General features: G+C 38.7%; 1 protein-coding gene across 1 annotated transcript; it reads left to right on the forward strand.

The window, feature by feature from the left end:
- The first annotated feature begins 3538 nt into the window (after positions 1-3538).
- LOC120526518 (trace amine-associated receptor 1-like) lies at positions 3539-6556 on the forward strand. The gene is made up of 3 exons (XM_039749683.1): positions 3539-3545; positions 5649-5849; positions 5922-6556. Exons 1-3 carry the CDS (start codon positions 3539-3541, stop codon positions 6554-6556), a joined length of 843 nt encoding a protein of 280 aa, XP_039605617.1.
- Positions 6557-17285: the final 10729 nt, after the last annotated feature.

Consider the following 17285-nt stretch of genomic DNA (forward strand, 5'->3'; position numbering starts at 1 on the left):
TCCAAAAATGGTGTTAGATCAGGGATAAGGGTGAATTTGTGGAAGCGTGAATGTGAGTGAGAGAGTAAAACTGAAAACTAACACTAATTTTGACAAATACTATAAATTTACACCGGCTCTTACAGGCACAAATCAAATGTATGTTTTTATTGTATAATATTAACAATAAGAACAGCTCACTACTCAAAACGGTAAATATGGGAAGCAACTGATATCGAACCCGCATTCTTTTGATTGGGAGTCACCTGTTCTTACCATTGCACCACGCAAGCTGTCATAGCAACAGTCTACCGTAACTTGCTTTCTTTTTCTTTGGTTATATTCTTGAATAAAAGTGCACTTGTTTTGTTATACTTTTTGTGAAAGTATTTATTTGATATTTAGACTTCAGGCTTCACACATTATACACTTTATGTCTACATTTTGTCAATTATTACTAAAACATGAAAAACATTTCTGTTTTAATGATGTGTTTACATAGATTGTTGTAGACATGGAACACACATGAAATATGTGTATTCCAAATGATGATGTATTATTTATGTTAAACACTGAGAACCTTCTTTGTGAATTGAACTGTGGTGGTGGGTGGTGGGATGGGATACCAGGCTGCTTGCTGTTTGTGCTGATCGACACATTTACAAGACAAAAGACGCTGACAGAGAGGTGCAAACGGATTTAAAGTGGGCCGGGATTATGAGTTTTTTTGTAGGCTTTGGAAATTCTAGTGTTAAAAACATTACTTACAAATCACTACAATTCATTGTTGAAATCAATGTGTTTTGAAGTAGGAGCTACAAGGTCTCAGAAAATTACAAACATTGGTTTAATTCACCCTTGTTTGTTTTTTCAATACGTTTTGTCTTTGGAAGAATATTAGGGAATCATGAACTTACGGCCATTGAATTAGCCCTTAAGGAATGGAGAGACTGGTTTGAAGTAACCAAATACGCCTTTCAAATATATATAGATCACAAAATGCAACATATCTTAAGTCTGCAAAACATGTAGGTACTGTACATGTCAGGCTAAGTGGGTCCTCTTCTTTAGGTGGTAATGAAATTGGAACGCTGATGAATTGCCCTTCATACATGATCCAGATGAAACTCTGTTACACTCATGACCTATTATTCCAGCCATGAAGAATTTAGGAACCACAGTGATATCTTCATCCAATCAATTATGTAACTTAAGTGTAGTCATACAGAGTAACATTCCTAGCTCCATAAGACTTCAAGATGGAAAAAAAGTATTTTCCTCCAAGTCTTGAACTGGGCTCATATTCTATTTTTGGTCAACCTGGTGTCTCTGAAGCTGTAGCCATCATTGATTATGTGGATTTCATTATGGACCTTCCCTATTTAAATCATTTTACTGTTTTATCGTTAATTTCTTGAAACATGGCCATTTTGTTCCTTAACAAAAGATACTGTACCTTTTGCTATAGAAATTAGGTTTGCACAGATTCCTTTCTTTCATCATTACCAATCACAGTCTACAATTTTGGAGGACCTTTTGTGACCATGTGGGATATATGGTTAATTTAACTTCAGGTTATAATGAATGAGCAGACCGAAAGAATTAATCATGACTTAGAGTAATTGGAGTACTGGGTTTTCGAGGATTTTCCTTTGATTGATTTACCTGTGCCTAATGTGTCTGAGCACCATTCTGAGTAAAGATAGATAGATAGATAGATAGATAGATAGATAGATAGATAGATAGATAGATAGATAGATAGATAGTGTGGAATGTAACCCGACCACAGACACAGAGCCACAAGTGCAAGTACATACGCCTTTAATTCTCTTTTTCTGTTATATGGCCCACACTGCACAAATCACCCACATACAACTCAGTCTCATTTCTTGTTCTTTTTCCATCTTCTCTCTTTTCTGCCACCTTCACTCCTCTCCTGCAAACTCTGTCCTCTGCCTCCCTACTCTGGCTCCTGATTGCTGTGAGTCAGCTCCTTTTATAGCACACCTGGAAGTGCTCTAGGTGTTTCTCATCCTTCTTCCGGCATGGCGGAAGAGGTTCTTCCGAGGATCCAGATGCACCTACAGCACCCCCTGGCACCAATGGAGCCCAACAGGGCTGCTCAAAACTACAAGTCCTGGCAGACCCTATAGGAATCTGTGGTGCTGTAGCAACCCAAGGAGGCTGCCCTCTAGTAGCCGGGGGAGATAATGTCCCAAATACGGTCTCTCCCTCAGTCCTTCAACCCAGGTGGCATCCCAGCCGGGTGATAGTCCTGGCCACAATAGAGAGATATAACTTTATTTATCCACAGGGGAAATAAATAAACACACACACTTTGATCTGAAAACAGACAGGAATTTCTATAAAACAAGATGATCACACTGGCCATCACGGAGCTGTAGAAGATGTGAAGGATGTCACTTCCAACATTAAAGGGACACAGTCTCCTAATGAAAAATAGCCTGCTCTGCCCTTTCTTATATACTTCCTCAGTGTTTCAAAAGCAGTCCAACCTGTCATTAATGTGTACCCAAAAGTACTTATAGGGAGTGCACCACTCCTTAAATAGTAACCAGACATTGAAGGTTTTTGATGCAGAGAAAGTCAATAATCAGTTCCTTCATTTTGCTGATGTTAAGATGCAGATAATTCTCTTTGCTGCAAGTACTTGTAAAGAGTGCATCTCCTCTACATCCACTCCTTGAATAGTGACTGGACATAGAGGCTTTTTAAGCAGCAAACATCATGTTCCTTGGTTTTGCTGATGTTAAGATGCAGATAATTCTCTTTGCTCCAAGAAACAAAGTTCTCCACCTGACTTATATACTCTGGCTCATCCCAATTATCGAAACACCGCATAAGTGTAGAATCATCTGAGAATGTCTGCAAGTGATGTGACCTGGTGTTATATTTATGGTATGAGGTGTACACAATGAAGAGAAAGGAAGACAAGACTGTTCCTTGGTGGTGCTCAGTGTTGCTCACATCTGTATAAGAAACACAGTTCTTGAGCCCCACAAACTGAGGTCTGCACAACAGATAGCACAATTAGATCTATGCATTATATGTAACTTAAGGGGTCTTTTCTATATTGTTCAGTCTCTTTATGATGTTACAGAGCTTGCTGGTACGCTCCTCCTATATCTTCCTCTCCAATGTCATGGTTGTTCTGAAGTAATCTGTAATGTTAAAAGGGATGTATCAAAAATGATGAAAGTGCAAGTAGACTGCTACTGTATCTACTATATGTTATGAGTAAATAATACTCATTGTCAACTGCATTCGGATCAGGCAGGTTCTGCTGGGATCCCCCGTGGTCCAGACCTACTACAACCTGTTAAAGATACAGTATATAACTTAATTAATATGACAAACTTTGATTGGCAGTTATAGCAGGGTGAATGAAAAGACACCAACTGCAAACATCAGTACATTTCCATAGTGATTACACTATTATTTTATCTTTGTCCTGAGAATGGCAGCATCATTCACAAGTTACTTACCTGGTGTTCATGGTATCACTAGTGATTTTGGCCCTGAATAAGAAATTATAAAAATGTCGAGTTAGCAGTGGTTCTTTTAATTCAATTATATAAATAATATTTCAAAAACATTTTGTCACAGTACATTCATGCATCACTGTAGAATTACCTTCCAGGTGAACTGCTGTTCTTGGTGATGGAAATCCATAAAGCACAAATTAAACCTGAGAAACAAAATCCAATACTGGGAGGGCGAAATTTACTTCACTGCATTATGAGTCTATTCATTAATCACTGATATGTAATTTGTTGGAAGGAACACATAGTCGAGTAGTAGGCCCATCAGAACTCACTGATTTCTAAATCATGAAAATGGTCTTTAAGAACAGGTGTCATTGGGAATGTACATTTGGTTGGGTCCTGTAAAAAAGTGTCATTGAAATATCTTGATCTAACATTAGGATGTATATAAATCTTCTTTTGAATGAATGAAAAGAATATTTATAAAGCACACAGAGCATACTGAACAAAGACAAAATACCTTCAGTATGAGCCAAAATAAAACTCAACTGGGGTTCAGCTAAGAAGAGCGAGTGTAAAACTGCTGCTTTCTTCTCAGTAAAAAAACTAGTGTTTTAGGTGTGTTGTTAACAAAGAATTAATAAATGTACCAGTAAGATCCAGGCAACTGAATGGTTTTAATGTTGATGTGTCTTAAAATCCAATATTTTAAAATTGTGGTTAATCTTTGGATTATCAGAAATGTTTGTTTCACTTAATGTTTTCAGTGACCAATTTTTGTTGATAAGTTGGTCCACTTTAGGCCGTTTACCTGCTGTCAAAACAATTTAACTGGCTCACATCAGATTTAAACAAAAATATTATTACACCCTAATAGATGAAAGGGGGTATGGCACTCCTGATATCTATACAAAAGGACGAAGGTCCAAGTATTTAGAGTCCTGGTGCTTCCTGTCTTGCTACATGGTTGCGAGACATGGACGCTATCTAGTAATCTGAGACGAAGACTGGACTCCTTTGGTACTGTGTCTCTCCGGAAAATTCTTGGGTACCGTTGGTTTGACTTTGTGTCAAATGAGTGGTTGCTCATGGAGTCCCAAATGAGGCACATTACCTGCATTGTGAGGGAGCATCAGTTACGCGACTATGGCCATGTGGCACGTTTCCCTGAGGGTGATCCAGCTTGTAAGATCCTCATTGTTGGGGACCCAAGTGGCTGGACCAGGCCACGGGTCGCTCCTGTACCACATGGCTGGGGCTGATAGAGGGTCATTTCCGGAGGGTGAAACTGGACTACGTGTCTGCCTGAGGGGTTGTCAACCAGGATCCTGTGTTGTTTAGTCGTATAGTGGGTGTGGCAACTCACTGTACCAGTGCATGCTCTCCAACTTGACTTTACTTGAACTTATAGATGGAACATATCGGCCTAAATCAAGCAATCTACCAAAACTGTGACCAAATTATGTTTTTACCTATTTTTAGCTAACTCTGGAGCTCATTACATGTAATGTGTACCTCAATTTGTGTTGTGCTCAATAATATAGTAAATCTAATTATTTAGAACTTATCTAAAAATTCTAATATTTTATATGCTGTATTTTAAAAACCTTTCAACTGCAGTCACATACTGTAAATCATGCATGTGTTGCTTCAGGGAAAATGACTTAATTATGCGAATAAACAGCATGAGGTAAGAGGGTTTTTTTTACCTTTTGTAACCAATTCTACAGAGGCCTTCTTTAATTGGATAGCTATGGATTATATAAACCAAAGAAGTGATGTGATTAAACTCATTTACTTGGACAATATTTAATGTTCTTTGGTAAGTGAATGAAAAAATTGGTTTAGGAAATAGATTTTTTTAGATATTTTAGTTAAAACTCAGCATTTAACATTTTTCTCTTTAAAAACTTTAATACAACTTTGCTAGAAATATTGTAGAAATTTGGGTTTTCATAGTAATTGTTGGTCTAATTCTCATACTAAAACTGTTGGAAACAGTCATTGTTTTGCTTTAACCTTTTATTTAAGCCTTTATAATGAGACTTGTCAATCTGAATCAAAATGAAACTTTAAACAGCAGCCAGTTATGTTACAAATCCCTCCAACACTCATGCCTTAGAAATGCTTACTCAGTAACCTTACGTGTGCTTATGTATTTAGCATTATGGACTGTAATTCTCTTCACTGTGTCTGGAAACAGTTTGGTCATCATTGCTATTGCTCATTTCAAGCAGCTTCATACACCAACAAACTATCTGACGCTTTCCTTAGCAGTTACTGACTTTCTTCTTGGTGGTTTCGTAATGCCTCCCAGTGTGATCAGAACTGTTGAAAAATGTTGGTATTTTGGGGACTTTTTCTGTAAATTTCATAGCAGTATAGACCTTTTTCTTTGCACAACTTCTATTTTGCACCTTTTCTTTATTTCTATCGATCGTTATTATGCAATTTGTCATCCTTTAACATATAAGTCTAAGTTTACTATAGTTTTTACAAAAAAGATGATTTTCATCTGTTGGTCTCTAGCAGCTATTTATGGATTTGGAATGATTTTTACAGGATACAACACAAAGGCTAATGAAGATATCTTTGATGGAAATAATTTTTGTGTAGGGGGTTGCCTTATTATTCAGAGTGAAATTTCAATAATTGTTTCTTCATTAATTTCCTTTTACATTCCTGGATCTGTTATGGTTATGATCTATTTGAAGATTTATTTGGTAGCAATGAAGCAGGCCAAATCTTTGAGACAAACAAATGAAGCACACAGAAATGAAGTCTCAAAAAAAAGAGAAACAAAAGCTGCAAAAACCCTGGCAATCGTTGTTGGAGCTTTTCTTTTTTGCTGGTCACCTATTTTTTTATGCTATGTTATTACCCCCTTTATTAAGTTTTCAGTTCCTTTATTGCTTTTGCAGTTTCTATTCTGGTTTTCCTACACAAACTCAACCTTTAATCCTTTTATCTATGCATTTTTTTATAAATGGTTTAGGAAGGCACTAAAACTGATCATCTTAGGTCAGATATTTAAAAGCAATTCTTGCTCTGTGGAGCTTTTTTCAGAGTAAAGATTCAGATATTTTAATTCAGATATGTTGTCAAAAGAATTATGTTTTAGATACATACGTAATCAATACATTTATTTGAGTATTTTCAAATCTTAGCAAGTGAGCGTATACCTCAGAAGCACTGAGTGAGGAGCAACCTAAGCATCCAACCCAGTGTACTCGAAGGGCACTCGGAGGCATACACTCATAGTGACTGAAAGAACTTCAGAGCCCTATTGTAACTTCACATCTACATTTCTGGAGAGTATCACAATAAAAAAAAAACATTCACAACACACCGACAATGAATGGGCCAGGATAAGAACTCAGTCTGCCAGAGATGTTGTAGAGTAGTAAAGCCAAACATTCCACAACTATCAAAACAGTTTTAAGAACTATTTAAAAGCTAAAATAAAATGAGAACTTCAACAATGTCTTTAATGTCAAAATGGTTTTTAATCCCTTTTTGTGGATTTTACTAATTTCACTTTTACAGACTTGACTTGTTTCTAACATAATGTAACTCTGAAATCATATCAATATTGATAACTGATGATTAAGTAGGAAAAATAACTTGGAAATAGTTTAGAAAACAAATCACAATGAATTTGTAAAAGTTATACAAGTTGCCTAAACTGCAACATTAGTTATTAATTTAACACTTTACCTTTTACAAAAGAAAGAAAAACTCTTTTTGATACATAAAAGAATAAGTGTGGATTGTAACAACTGAAAAGAAAGTCGGCATAAAATAGAAATATATGAAAGACTTAATGGAAAATAGAAAAGAAATCCATTTACTTTTGCAGATTCAATAGAAAAATAATGACTTTGCAGGGTAATGTTGCTGATCCAGTTTTCAGGGTTCATATCCGAAGCCTGCTCCTTCTCTCAGTGCAGTTGAAATGTTCTCCCAGTGATTGTGGGGGTTTACTTCCCACATCACTAAAGAAAGTGGAGATTAGGTTATCTGGTGATTCTAAATTGTCCATGTGAATGTCTGCATGAGTTGGAAATGTCCACACCTTGTCAATGCCTTGTGCCCAGTGTCACTTTCACTTAACAATTGAACTTAAAATGTTAGAAAATTTATGGTAATCAGGTTTTCTGTTTTTGCAGCTTTTGAATGCTTTGCACTTATGTTTTATCTTGAAATGTATGTTTTTATTTGAATGTTATTGTCAAAAGCAATGTTAAAAAATTCATGCATCATGCAAAGTATGATTTTTCATAAATTTACAAACATTTCTTAAATCAAGTTTTCATTTTCTCATCATGGGTTATTAAGAGTAGACTTTTGGACTCAAATGGCAAATCTATCCATTTAAAATGAAATGTACAACACAATAACACATGCAAAAAGTGAAGGGGTCTGAATAATTTCTGAATCCACTGTATATTAATAAAATCTTAATATGACTTAAGAATAAAGCTTTTTAGATGCAATGCTGTGTATTATTTACAACTGTGTGATTATATGAACAAACATGTTCTAACTCTTGGTCTGATTATTAGCAAATAAAACATGTTTAAGTCCTTGTAATGTTATTTGCAATGTTAGTGTTTTGTGCTCCAGGACACTTTTCCCAAAGGTCTGCCCCCTGATGCACCCATTCATTTTTTCAATCTACATTTTTTATTACAGAATCACCAGGCAACATCTAATTCAAGCATAAAACCAAATGCAGTCATTTTTTTTATTCATTGATTCTTTCATGCATTTATTACTGAACATTCTTAAATTTGAATAAATTGTGATGGGTAGCTTTATTATTTAGACTATTTAGTATGATATCTAATCACTTATTAATTTTTTTCAAATATGGTCATTCTAGTAGAGAGTCCTAGTGAGGTAAAGTCTATTATAGTCATATTCAGGACAAAGTTGAACTATATCTTGACAAGCTGTGGGTATAACACAGCACATATTCATTCTCACTTGTCTCATGCCAACTTAAAACCACCTTTCAGTTAATCCTTTGAGTACATTAAACCAGAATACACAGAAAAGACTTGTGTAAACATGGTTAGAATGTTCCAAGTCCACACAAACAGAACACAAACCAGGATATGAATCAAGATCAAGTGAAAATCTATATATATAATTCACTAAGGCAAGACAACCATGGAAAGCACGCCGGAAGGGGCGTGGATTCACTAAGCCGTCGACAAGTGAGACACCTATGGCGCACGCAGGAAGGAGCCACGCCCACCAACTCCAAGACCATTGGATACGACGACAACTTGCAGGGCCACGCCAACCATCTCAAACGTTATGACACAGAAAAATGGCGCCATTTATATTCGTCTGTCATACAGGCCACATGCAGTGCAGGTCAGGTTAATGTCATGTGCATGTCATGCACCTCCGAGCTACGTTGACTGTTCATAGAGGCATGTTTCTCGCGAGGTGAATCGCCATATGCAGTGTGTGAAACGATTTGCGAGGGGTATCCCATGGGATCCTTAAAACTATCCTTTACAACTGAGGTTAAAGCACAATGAAGTAAGCAGTCTTTAAAACCGACTTTTCGGTTACGACGCGTGCACCATAGCAAACTGTTTTACACACTACATACAGCTATTCGCATCCGCGACAAACATGCGTCTTCTTAGATGCTCCTGCAGGAACACGGAAGACGTTTTCCTGCCCACCAACACTCCTTTTTCACCGGCCGGCGTCTACCCTCGCTCTCTAGGCATTCACACTGCCTGCCCATTTGCCGGACGCAAAACTCACTGACCACCCAGTTACTCCCTTTCGTCTGTGGTAAGAGTCCACATGCACGTCTGAGCCACGCTGGCGTTTGTTATGCCGCGGGTTCACTATTGTGTTGTATTTTGCTCTCTCCAGAGTTCCATCTTTTCATACACTTACTGTTGTATTCTCACACCAACCCGTTTTAGACATCCGTGTCTTTCCAGAAGTGTTTAGCATTCAATAAATAATTATGCATGAGATTGACCGTGTGTCTACTCAGCGCATAGAGGCGGCACGCAGTTGAACCCCATTCAGGCTGCAAGCCGTGGAATTCCACTAAGTGTGAGATACGCCCCACTCATTACGTCCCTACCCTTTGTGCACACCCCCTCCTACCTCGCTAATGCCGTGGTCGGGTGTCTTGGTGGATTACAGTGGTGTGAAAAACTATTTGCCCCTTCCTGATTTCTTATTCTTTTGCATGTTTGTCACACAAAATGTTTCTGATTATCAAACACATTTAACCATTAGTCAAATATAACACAAGTAAGTTTTTAAATGATGGTTTTATTATTTAGGGAGAAAAAATCCAAACCTACATGGCCCTGTGTCAAAAAGTAATTGCCCCTGAACATAATAACTGGTTGGGCCACCCTTAGCAGCAATAAACTGCAATCAAGCGTTTGCGATAACTTGCAATGAGTCTTTTACAGTGCTCTGGAGGAATTTTGGCCCACTCATCTTTGCAGAATTGTTGTAATTCAGCTATATTTGAGGGTTTTCTAGCATGAACCGCCTTTTTAAGGTCATGCCATAGCATCTCAATTGGATTCGTCAGGACTTTGACTAGGCCACTCCAAAGTCTTCATTTTGTTTTTCTTCAGCCATTCAGAGGTGGATTTGCTGGTGTGTTTTGGGTCATTGTCCTGTTGCAGCACCCAAGATCGCTTCAGCTTGAGTTGACGAACAGATGGCGGACATTCTCCTTCAGGATTTTTTGGTAGACAGTAGAATTCATGGTTCCATCTATCACAGCAAGCCTTCCAGGTCCTGAAGCAGCAAAACAACCCCAGACCATCACACTACCACCACCATATTTTACTGTTGGTATGATGTTCTTTTTCTTAAATGCTGTGTTCCTTTTACGCCAGATGTAACAGGACATTTGCCTTCCAAAAGTTCAACTTTTGTCTCATCAGTCCACAAGGTATTTTCCCAAAAGTCTTGGCAATCATTGAGATGTTTCTTAGCAAAATTGAGACGAGCCCTAATGTTCTTTTTGCTTAACAGTGGTTTGCGTCTTGGAAATCTGCCATGCAGGCCTTTTTGCCCAGTCTCTTTCTTATGGTGGAGTCGTGAACACTGACCTTAATTGAGGCAAGTGAGGCCTGCAGTTCTTTAGACGTTGTCCTGGGGTCTTTTGTGACCTCTCGGATGAGTCGTCTTTGCGCTCTTGGGGTAATTTTGGTCAGCCGGCCACTCCTGGGAAGGTTCACCACTGTTCCATGTTTTTGCCATTTGTGGATAATGGCTCTCACTGTGGTTCGCTGGAGTCCCAAAGCTTTAGAAATGGCTTTATAACCTTTACCAGACTGATAGATCTCAATTACCTCTGTTCTCATTTGTTCCTGAATTTCTTTGGATCTTGGCATGATGTCTAGCTTTTGAGGTGCTTTTGGTCTACTTCTCTGTGTCAGGCAGCTCCTATTTAAGTGATTTCTTGATTGAAACAGGTGTGGCAGTAATCAGGCCTGGGGTGGCTACGGAAATTGAACTCAGGTGTGATACACCACAGTTAGGTTATTTTTGAACAAGGGGAAATTACTTTTTCACACAGGGCCATGTAGGTTTGGGTTTTTTCTCCCTAAATAATAAAAACCATCATTTAAAAACTGAATTTTGTGTTTACTTGTGTTATATTTGACTAATGGTTAAATGTGTTTGATGATCAGAAACATTTTGTGTGACAAACATGCAAAAGAATAAGAAATCAGGAAGGGGCATATAGTTTTTCACACCACTGTATATATAGAAAAGCAGCCAACGACTCAAGTGACGAGTTGGAGGTGGGCACATGAGCGGGCAGTGCATACTGAACGAGAAATCAGCAGACTAGCATGACGGACGGAGCTGAATGGACGTCCTTCTTCTCTCCTCCCGTTCCACACTCCGCGCCGTTCACCCTTCATCCCTCCGTCTGGCAGGAGAAGGCGCGAAGACGGTCTGCCAGTTTTCAGTCACGGACGATTGTGTGTTGTTTCGTTCCGTGCATTGTTACAATGTTGCTTTTCTTGTGGATTTATTACATTACAGATTTTTCAAATGTTAATTTTCTCCTGTGCTTAAAAATCATTTAAAAAGGCCTGATTACGCGGTGTATGGTACGCCGGGTTGGCTAGTATGTAATATTATATTATATTATGTAATCTAAGGTCTTCCTTTTTAACATGGAATGTAATACTTAAGAAAGCAGAGTGCATATTAGTGTATTTAGAAATAATAATAGTTGTCATCACAATTGGTAGTCCACTTTCTTCTGCAGAACATAAAATGAGGAAGTCAAACTCTGAAACATAATGCCCAGAATGTTATTGTCTTAAAATTCCTGTTTAGTTTTTATTATAATTTAAGGTCCCAAAAATATCACTTTTCAAGATCTGCACATTTTTCTTATGGCGTTTTGCCTTTAGAACAGGGGTGTCCAATGCGTCGATCGCAAAGGTAGTACAGGTAGATCGCGTTGCATTCAAAAAATTTTTTAAGCGTTAGTCTATCATATATTCTCCCTATGGCATTTGCCACTTGATTGAAATACAGGGCGGCCAGTCTGAGATCACCTTTCTTCTAACACGCTAATCATCCCGCACGCACGATCAAATCTACTGCAAAACTGCGTGATCTAGTTAGCCTTCCAATTTATATCGACTAAAGAAAGGATTTAAAAATTAAATGTTTGTGGAAGGTTATGGCTTTATGTGGAATCAGAAGAGGATTTTTTTCTCTCACAATGTCACAATCGAAGTGCAGTTGTCTGATCTGTCAATCTATCAATGCTATTCCAAAGAAGGAAAATGTGCAAAGGCACTTTCGAACTGTTCATAAAAACTACGAAACTGACTTCCTTCTGAAAAGCCATCTGAGAAAGAGAAAACAGAGGGAACTAAAATCGCAGTTAATTGGACAACTGTGATTTTTCACTCTGCTGAATTCAAAAGCTCCTTGACTGCATTATTCGGCTCTATTTATTTATGTGAGTCAGCCTTTTCCCACATGAAGATTATTAAATCCAAATACTGTAGTGTCCATAAATGTATTGAATTGTTATTTTGCCATAAAGGTTATTCAGTTATGCAAGCTGCAACAACATATATTTTATGTATAAAGTATACTCAGTACAGTATATATATATATATATATATATATATATATATATATATATATATATATAATTTTTAATGTAGGTAGATCATTTCGACCTGGTCATTTTAAAAGTAGCTCGCAAGCCAAAAAAGTGTGGGCACCCCTGCTTTAGAATATACTATTTGAAGACAATGTTATTGTTCAAAGTGCTTGCATTTGTAAAAAACAAGTAATTTGAATAAGTTTTTGTAATATCCATCTGTTCAGTAAGTGGCAAGCATCAGGCTGAAAACAAATATGAATGATGCACTAATGGTTTTTCTAGGTACTTTATCAAAGCTTGGTTTTCAGGCAGTCACTCCTCCTTAGAGTGGCTGCAGAAGCCCATGCGGAGCCCCAAGCAAGGTTTACCACTGGCAATAAATAAATAAATAAAACAAATATCTCATCTTCTCAAACATATTTCTTGGTGAGGGTCCTGTGGCAGCAAGCCAAGCAGGTCAGACCAGACTTCCCTGTCCCCAACTACAGATTCCAGCTTTTACTGGGGAATTCCCAGGTGTTTCCAAGCTAGCCAAGACATATAATACCTCCAGCGTGTCCTGGGTCTGCTGCAGGGTAGCATCTCTGGGGGGGCCTCCCAGGGGTAATTCATACGACATACCCAAACTACATTAACTGGTTCCTCTCTATGCAGAGAAGTAGAGACTCTACTCTGCAGTGATTTTGAATCTCTGAGCTTTTCAACCCTATCATGGACTCTCAGCCTAGTCACACAACTGGGATGAAATCCAAATTACTCCTTCTGTATCTTTGCCTCAACCTTCAGACTGATTCTTCCTTCCAGTTACCTTGCAAATGCCTTAGTTGGAATATACCCTCTGGGTATACTGGGTAAATATGGAGACCACCATACCAGTCTGCCATTCCAAGGGTGCTTTGCCTGTCTTTTTTAACATTGAATAAATATGCTTACCTGAAGAAGGGGCCTGAGTTGCCTTGAAAGCTTGCATATTGTAATCTTTTTAGTTAGCCAATAAGAGGTGTCATTTTGCTTGGCTTTTCTCTACATCCATACTACCCCAGCAATGTCCGGCACAGTCAACATTTCCATTCAGATTTCATCCAACCTAGCTGGTTTACCAATACAGCATCCATAGTGATTTCAGCAACAGTGGTAGGATTCCCCCACTGGACGTGTCTAAGACTGCCTCATGGTAGGAGGGGATGACCTTTGCGTTGAGGTATTTCTTACTGTGTTCCTTCTACCACTCAACAGTCTCCACTGAAGAGGTCAACACCTCTCCATCCCTGCTTAACAAAGTTTGGGCAATGTCATGCCTTCCACTCATGAGGTTTCACGCTGTTTGTCAGAACAACCTAAAGGCCATTCAATAGTCTTTCATGGCCTCTCCAAACTATTCCCATGCTTCAGTGTCCACAGTCACTTTTCAGCAGTCCTTTAAGCCTGTCATTACCTCTCAACCGAGTCAGGAGATTCAACAGAGAGCATTTGTTGAAGTTCACCTTCTTCAGTCTAACAGTTTCCATTCCACCATGAGAAGAGCCTGATTATTTTATGACCACAGTTTTTAGTAGCTGCTTCCATAACTCAGGTCTTGAACAGGATCCATTCAAAGTCAATGTCTCTAATCGCAATTAGAGCACATTAGAGCACTTCTTTCAGATGCAGTAGCTGAACTCATCATTAATGGATCTTTCAGCCAGACCTTACCAGGAAACCCCAACTACTCATCTAGGCTTCCCTGGTCTATCTGGTCTACCCAATCCCCCACTTCAAATCCAACTCACTACCATATGAACAAGCAATAAACAAAGTTTTCTGTCCACATTGAGGCAACCCTATCATCCACTGGAGGAAATTGCAATTGTGCAGCCCTCAGGCGAGTTTCTCTGGCCCCATCTGAGGTCTTTCTCACATGGGAAGAGTAGGACAGAGACCACTATACTATGCTATGCTTAGGTGACGCCATCTATATTGAGCTGGTACTTCTCTACCTCCTGCACCAGGCTCCTTTCCCCCACCAAAGAGGTAAAATTTCAATTTCCCAGTCTCCATTTGCATGGCATAGTCCATCTAGGTCTGTCCTGTCTGTGCCCAACACTAAACTGACATTGCACCCATTCCTCACTCTGTGACAAGACAGCTACACATCAGTAACCTCATTAAGGGTTTACATGGCCAAATAATCTGATTATTTGCATTAGAATCCTCCTCTTTTATCTAGGTTTCTTAGAGGCCAACAACCCAATTTCTCCAGGCGGAACAAGAGCAAACATGGCATTTTGGAAATGAACCTTATGTGAATAGCCAGGTTATTGAAGCGCATACAAACATGCTAATTATAAAATGAGCATATCATTAGTATGTTGTTGTGCAGGTTTCCGTTGCCTTGGTCTTTATTCTACATCAATCACAAACTTTTCTCTTGGGTGTCAGAAAGAACGTAGATTGTCTAAAATGCGGTAGTACGTTGAGTGCCTTTTGTTTGGTAAATGTATTTCCATAATTCTAGTAACAGAGCAATGTGGGCATGAGGAAGGTTAGGTAAAGCATGGACTTAGAAGAAACAGGAGTTTCAGGTTGCAATCTATTCAATGGTCCATTTTATCCTAGCAGTTACAATTAAAACCTTAAAAGTCTGTAAATGGAAGGAGGTTTAATTTAACACTTGCAATATTGCTCTCTAGGATTTGTGTATACTAGGGTTTAAATTAAACATTTAGGGTTTAAAATCTGCAGTTTAACCTTATGGTTAGATGATGAAACCACTTGAAAAGCAGACATGCTCCTAAAGCTTAGTGCCTTCCAAAACATTTGAACCCAAATAGTATTATGCCACCGTTCAAAGTCTAAACAAGATAGCAGAGCATCTTATCCATTAAGCTTGTGTTTAGATATTGAACAAACAACTTTTCAAGCCTCATGTTTTCTTTCTTTTGATTAGGGAATTTTTTTGTTAATTTGCTCCCTGACCACAGCCTCTATTGTTTGACATTTGGTTCAATCTTCAACTTTGGCTTTTTTCTCATGTCCCTATGGCAAATTTTGACAGATTGTATCAGTACTAAGCCCAATGTTTAGTTTAACTGCAGACCACACCTTAATCTATACTATAAAAGGCAAAGCCCTCACTGACTCACTCACTTACTAATCACTAATTCTCCAACTTCCCGTGTAGGTAGAAGGCTGAAATTTGGCAGGCTTATTCCTTACATCTTACTTACAAAAGTTAAGCAGGTTTAATTTCGAAATTCTACACGTAATGGTCGATAACGGTCGACAACATCCAAGATGTTGAACTTTCTTATTTATGGCCCCATCTTTATGAAATTTGGTAGGCGGCTACCCTCGCTAACGAAACCGATGTGTGTACTTATTTCGATGGTATGATGCCACTGTCAGCCACCATATTGAACTTTCCAATGTCGCTAATTCTCCAACTTCCCATGTAGGTAGAAGGCTGAAATTAGGCAGGCTCATTCCTTACAGTTTACTTACAAAAGTTAAGCAGGTTTCATTTCGAAATTCTACGCGTAACGGTCATAACGGTTGACAACGTTTGCCATGCTGAACTTTCTTATTTATGGCCCCATCTTCATGAAATTTGGTAGGTGGCTTCCCTGCGCTAACCAAAACCGATGTACATACTTATTTCAGTGGTATGATATCACTGTCGGCCGCCATATTGAAGTTTCCAATGTCACTAATTTTCCAACTTCCCATATAGGTAGAAGGCTGAAATTTGGCAGGCTTATTCCTTACAGCTTACTTACAAAAGTTAAGCAGGTTTCATTTTGAAATTCTACGCGTAACGGTCATAATGGTCAACAATGTCCGCCATGTTGAACTTTCTTATTTATTGCCCCATCTTCACGAAATTTGGTAGGTGGCTTCCTGTGCTAAGCAAAACCAATGTATGCGTACTTATTTGGTGGTATGACGCCACTGTCAGCCGCCATATTGAACTTTCCAACGTCACTAATTCTCCAACTTCCCGTGTAGGTAGAAGGCTGAAATTTGGTACTTATTTCAGTGGTATGATGCCACTGTCAGCCGCCATATTGAACTTTTCAATGGTCTTTGTTACTTATGGGCCCATCTTCAAAAAATTTGGTACGCGGGTTCCCAACGCTAACTGAATCCTACTTACGCATATATATACGTCCATAGCCTGCAGCTCGGTCACCGTGTGAGGCGGCGTTGGGTCCCCCATCTCAAGCCTCCCACGTTGTTGGCTGCCTGCCTATATAAGGCCGTCCGTCGCTCTGGTCTCTACATTCCCTTCCTTGCTTCGCCACGGGATTCACGTCTCCCTGCTCATAACTACAGCCTTTTATTTAATCCACAGCTTCTCCGCTGTTTTATTGTTTGTTTATTACGATTATAGTTATTGTTTAGGTATTTTAGACTTACTTTACATTGCTCAGGTACCCATTTTCTTTATCATTCCAACCGTACCCCATTAACATGTCTATCGAGGTGATCACCATTGACCAAAGAACTGTCATTTACCGAGTGGTTTCCATGCCTGGAGATGGCACCTACCTTTTCCATTCTCTATGTTATATATTGCACGGCTATATCAGGCTCACTCTTGATACCCAGAGGAACATTGTGTCTTATGTATTGAATGACTGGGACAGGTTCAGGAGATAATTATACTA

This window comes from Polypterus senegalus, chromosome 3 (assembly GCF_016835505.1).
Source record: "Polypterus senegalus isolate Bchr_013 chromosome 3, ASM1683550v1, whole genome shotgun sequence".
NCBI lineage: Eukaryota > Metazoa > Chordata > Cladistia > Polypteriformes > Polypteridae > Polypterus > Polypterus senegalus.